This window comes from Gracilinanus agilis, chromosome X (assembly GCF_016433145.1).
Source record: "Gracilinanus agilis isolate LMUSP501 chromosome X, AgileGrace, whole genome shotgun sequence".
Lineage (NCBI taxonomy): Eukaryota > Metazoa > Chordata > Mammalia > Didelphimorphia > Didelphidae > Gracilinanus > Gracilinanus agilis.
The window spans coordinates 62,237,368-62,242,994 of NC_058136.1; the positions used below are offsets into that span (position 1 = coordinate 62,237,368).

General features: G+C 58.7%; 1 protein-coding gene across 1 annotated transcript in view; it reads left to right on the top strand.

Annotated features, from left to right (window-relative positions):
• The first annotated feature begins 2,878 nt into the window (after window positions 1–2,878).
• Window positions 2,879–5,627, top strand: part of LOC123253579 (Krueppel-like factor 5) — a 21,549-nt gene continuing 18,800 nt past the window's right edge. Inside the window, exon 1 of the mRNA XM_044682750.1 lies at window positions 2,879–2,971. Within this exon, the coding sequence (XP_044538685.1) occupies window positions 2,879–2,971 (93 nt within the window). The remainder of the gene's footprint in view (window positions 2,972–5,627) is intronic.

Below are 5,627 nucleotides of genomic sequence, written 5' to 3' on the forward strand. Positions count from 1 at the left end.
CAGCCCGAAGATTCTGAGAAGGAAGCATTTTTCTGCCACCACCAAGCCCAAACCTGTCTCTGCCACCCGACTGACCCCACCTCACTCTTAGCTCTGCCCTCGAGGCCCAAACAGAACAGCTCTAAACCCCTTCCTCATGGGGGCCCACCAGTACTTGGGGACATCTTCTGCCTTGCCCCAGATCTTCTCTTCTCCAGGTTAAACGAGCCCCAGTTCCTTGAACTGGACTTTATATGGCAGGTTCCCTGGCCAGCCTGCTTGTCATGCTGGTCACTCTCTTCTGGCCCTGCACTGGCTGTGTCTGTCCTTTGAAAGTGTCACCCCCTAAGCCTGGGCCGGGCTCTCCGGGTGCTCTGACCAAAGGCAGACACGGTACAGGCTTTCCTCCTTCCTTAGCCAGAGCCCGAGGCTTCCACTTTCCCCGAGCCTTGGGTCACGGCATGGAAAGCCTGTTTATTCCCTTAAGGCAGCGGCTCCCAAACGTCTTTGGCCTGCTGCCCTCTTTCCAGAAAAAGGATTCCTCAGCCCCCTGGAAATGAATTTTTAAAAATGTTAATAGCAATTAATAGGGAAGATAAAGGCGCCCGTGGCCATCACCGCCCCCCTGGATCGCTGCAGCACCCACCAGGGGGCAGTAGCATACACTTTGGGAATCACTGCCTTAAGGCATGTCCATGTGCCTTTTCAACTGTCCCAGGGCGGTCTGCTCCCATCTCCAGACAGGGGCCAGACTTGGGGGAGAGGCTCGGAATAAGCAGCGAGTGCCCCAGTTCAGCCAGCTCTCGGCCTTCCAGAAATCTCTGGGTGGACACGGTGGAGAGATGAGACATGGAGGGATAGGGAGGCCCCTGCTCTGCCTACTGGGCCTGGCCGCTGCTCTGGGGATAGCCAAGGTGATGGAGACGTGGCACTTTGTCACGAGCTGAGGTTGGCAGTTCTGCTGAGGAGGCCCCACGAAGGAACTGAGGATACTTGATCCAGAGAGAGACAGCTCAGGTGCAAGGAGGGGCAGGAGATGGCCTTCTTCAAGTACTCCAAGGGCCACCTTGTGATGTTTGGCTCCAAAGGGCAAGACCAGAGCAGGAAGGGAGGGAGTGGCAGGGAGGCCGAAGTAACGAGGGGGGAAAGGCACAGCCAGATGTAGTGGGGAGGCCTTAGGAGTGATTACAGAGATCCCAAAGTCATGAGGTCAGGCTGGGTGTTAACATGGCCACTCATCCTGCTGCTAGATCACAAGCTGTGGCAGTGCGAGTTCTTAGAGAAAGATGGGATGAGGACGAGCTTCCTGGAGAAGGAGCTGAAGAAGTCCCCTTGGAGGGGGCCGGGGAGCCTGAGGTGAGGAGTGCGGGGCAGCCAAGCAAAGGCAGGGAAGCTTCAGGGCCCAATTCTGGGAATGGGATGGCCAGCGGGAAAGGGAGAACACGGCACACGTGCCTGGGAAGGTGGGCAGGAGCCAAATTCGGAAGGTTTGTCAAGATCGAAAGGGAGATTGCCTGTTGGAGCCTAGAGGCAGAAGGAAACAAGGCTGGGCGATCCGGGGGTCCAGGGTTCCCTGGCCATTTCGAAGGAGGCTCAACAGCTGTTGGGGAGATGCTGAGCTCCATTTTGAACATAGCTCCATGTATGTAAACACATGCGTACGTCTATACTAGTACTCTACCAGGCCTTTGGTGTTGGTGATGGATGCAGATGTGACTGCCAGTGACCCAGCTTGTACCCCCTTCCTGTCCTCCCCGCGGACCCCAGCCAGCACACCACATACTCCTGGCATCAGATGTCATGGAGGCATGCCCATTCGCACATACATGTGGGCACAGGCAGATGGCCATACATGGGGATAGTTTTGTGGGTCTGTATGATATGTCATGAGATCCCACATTCTGTGTCCAGCCACATGTATGTGGGTCTATACATGTGTACTGTGTCTACAGATATTCTATAGCTACGCCCAGCATGTTTATGCACATGTGTATCTCTGGATATGTGTGTGTGTAATGTGTCCTACCCATTTCTATGGAGAACCCGGAGCACACATGTCTGCATACATGTTTGTACAGCTTCTTGTGCTGGGCAGAATCTACCAGATAAAGCAGTGACTACAGCTGTGCTTCTTAGGGTTCTGTGAGGGTTAACGCTGCTTCTCGGAGAAACTGAGCATTGGCCCCCCCTGCCCGAGGACTCCCCTGGATCCAGGGCCCGGGCAGCCAGCACCCAGCGCATCGGAAACAGCAGAAACTCTGCCAGGCACCCCTCAAAGATGCCGACCCCTGGCATCGGTGGCAGCTGGCACAGTTGTCATCTGCCCCCACCCCCTTCCATTGGTAGCCCTTGCCTGGGTCATGCGGGAGGGGGGCATCCGTTGTCTGCAGTTGGCCCTGTATTCGGCGCCCAGGCCAGTCACGGGCTTGGCCCCCTGTCAGGGCAGCCGCTTCACCTGCTGAGCCCCATCCTTGGCAGCCCAGGCTACTGAAGGCAGCAGTACAAGCACCTGCCTGCGCGCACACGCGCACACGTGCACACACACACTCCTCTCGGTTTCTCTGTTTCTCTCAGTCTCCCTCTCTGTCTCTCTGTTTCTCTGACATCCCACACACATACACACACACACCTGGATTCCTGGGGATTAGCAGCAGGGAGCCTGCCTAGCACTCCGTGAGTCCCTGCAGGTGCGGGTGCAGCTCCAGCTCCTTCCGCCAGGCCACCCATCCTCCCTTTTCCTGTGTAGATTCAACCTGGGCCATTCCCCAGGCAGGAGGCAGCAGGGGGAGCATTGGTGGCCCCCTCCCAACTGGCCCTGTTAGTGGCCTGGGCAGCGGCGGCAGAGGCAGCAGTGGGAGGCGGAGGTGGGGCAGTGTTTGCCCAGCTCAAAGCAGTCACCATGGCCCAAGCACCTGGGGCCAACCTGGCCGGCTGGGAGAACGGCCAGGGGACCGGCAGGGCCTGGGGGGGTCAGAGGCCCTTCCCCTCTCAGGTAAGCAGTTCCCAACTTAGGCGAGGGCAAGCCGGGGGGCCGTGGGGGCTGGGGCATGGGACAGCTGAGGCAGCCTGAGGAACACTTTCACTGTCTGCCTTGGAGATGGAGAGGAGAGTGGCTGCTGTGAGTGAGTCTGCCAGGGCAGAAGGGGCAGAGCTGGCTGGCAGCGAGAATCCCCTGAGCCCTGGCCTCGGCCCCTGGTAGGGAAGGGTCAGGGGAGCCTGTGGGCAGGAAAGCAGACTGACTGGCCTGCCAGGAGCCCCACTGCACACAGCAAGACGGGAGCTCCCTCTGCCGAGGGCAAAGCCGGGCCCTGGCTCTGGGGCTCCTCTGCCCCTGCCCCCTAGGCCCCGGCTCTCTTCCATGTGTTTTCTGGGAACAATCGCTCCTCCCGGCCCCCAGCCTGGCAGCCAGGAAGCGTCCCTAGGAATGAGACACACCTACCGCTTCAGTGCAGCGCACCCCCGCAGAGAACTTGGGAGCTCGTGGAAGACCCTGGGGTGGTCGGGGCTTCTTCCCAGACCCCCGCAGCAGTGTCTAGGGATGGTACTGTGGTGTGAGCATCCCCCCCTGAGGGAAGGCGGCTCTGGCTCACTCACTGCCAGGGATCTCTGCAGATCCTGGAATTCCGAACCTTGGGCAAGAGGCAAGCCGTGGCCTGTCCCCCCCCCCCCCACCTTCAAGGGATGAAGATGGGAGATATCGGGGAAGAGGGGGCCAGGGGGCAGTGGCGGGCCTTAGGGTTAGAGGTCAAGGTCTAATGACAGCTGCTCTCTGGTGGGGCACTTACTGAGCACGTGCGCTGTCTCCCGGGTCCCATGGCACCCCATACCCCCTGTACGCATCCCAGTGGCTCCCATCAGCCCCGCAGAGCTGTTAGCTGGCTAATAATGAACCTCCTGAGCTTGTTTTCCACCTGTGCTGGTGGTGAGTGCACTGGGACAGGGGAGCAGCAGGGTCAGTTGAGAGAATCCCAGAAGAGCAGCAAGCCCTCATCGGTTTTCCCAGGTCCCCCTTGGAGTCTGGCTCAGATCCTGAGGCTAAAGACTGACCTCCCCAAGCTGCCACCATCCACTGGAGCCTCCCAGTAGGCCCTGTCGTGGCTTGTGTGGGCCTCCAAAGTGGCAGCTCACTTGATATTACACCTGTTAACGGTCAATCTGTTATGAACCCATTATGGGGGGCAGGCAGACGGGTCAACCAACGCGTAGTGGATCGGCCTGTGGGTTGGTTATCAATGATCCCACTTCGGGTGGGATCCTTCTTAGAATCCACACTGTATATTAGAGGTCCAAGGCAGAAGAGCGGTGAGGGCCAGGCAATGGGGGTGAAGTGACTTGCCCAGGGTCACACAGCTGGGAAGTGTCTGAGGCCACATTGGAGCCCAGGCCCTCCCCTCTCGGGGCCTGCCACACTACCCACTGAGCTGCCTACCTGCTCCCAGGCTATCAGTTTGTAGTTCCGCATTTGCTTGTGGTCCTGAGGCAGGGACGCCCATCAGAGCCCAGAGTCCCCCAGCGGCCATCCCCCCTGGGCAGAGATGTTCTAGCTAGTTTATCCGTCACTCCAAGCTTCCTCTAAACCATTTGGGAAAATTCTCTTTCATACGCCTCTTGCCAGGACACCTGGTGTCTTTTCTGTGACCGTGCTCCTCCCTGGAAAGAGAGCTGTGGGCCTCTCAACGGTTCTATGGCAACCTGGAAGGATCTGCGCTTGCTCCTGTGCTCGAGAACCTTCTGATCAGTGACTCGAATGAAGGCACAGATGGCTGCTTCTCAGCCTCACCCACGGGACGAAGCCAGGGTATACGGATGCCAAGCAAGTCCAAAAATCCTTGGCCGGGTTCCAGCACTGGACTAAACTTTGTCGAGATGGACGGGAAGCCTTACACATGGGCCTCACAAGCACAAGACGTGGAGGAGCGGGGAGAGGAACAAACCAAAAACAGTCACCTGCTGGATCCGGGCTGGCCAGGCGACTCTAGAGGCCCCCGAGAGTAAGTTGGGGCAGCTCAAATAGTGACAGGACTATAGGACAGCCTCATGTCCTCGAGACTGCTCAGGCCACAGCTGGGCCCGAAGAAGGACATCGGTGAACAGGAGGGCCTCCCGAGGAGGTGGCCAGGAGGTGAAGGGCTTGGAATCCACATCGTGTGAGGCCGGAAGGGACCACGAGGGCCGTCGAATCTACACGCGTGTGCACGTGCGCACACACACACACACACACACATCCATTTTACAGGAAAGGAAACCGAGACAGGTTAGAGGCAGAAAGGGGCTTGACCAGACTTCCACAGCCAGTGTCAGTGGCAAGATCTGAACCCAGGCCCTGCCCCTCTCCATCTAGCAGAGTCTCTGCCGCATCACGCTGCCTCACATCTGGAGCCATCCAAATGTTTGTTCGATGGTGTGGACACTTGGGATTGTCCAGAGGAACTGGAGGCATTTAGCCTGGAGGAGAGAAGGCTCAGCGAGGGGCCCCGATGGCTGGCTCCAAGGACCCGAAGGGCTGTCCCGTGGCTGACCGTGGTGCCTGAGGGCTCTCGTCCTTCGGGGAGGATGGAGATCCCCTTTGTGGCCATGGGGGTTCTCGGGGTAGCTGGGGTCGCAGGCCTGAGGACTCCCTCAGCTCTGGTCTCTGGGAATCTCCCGTT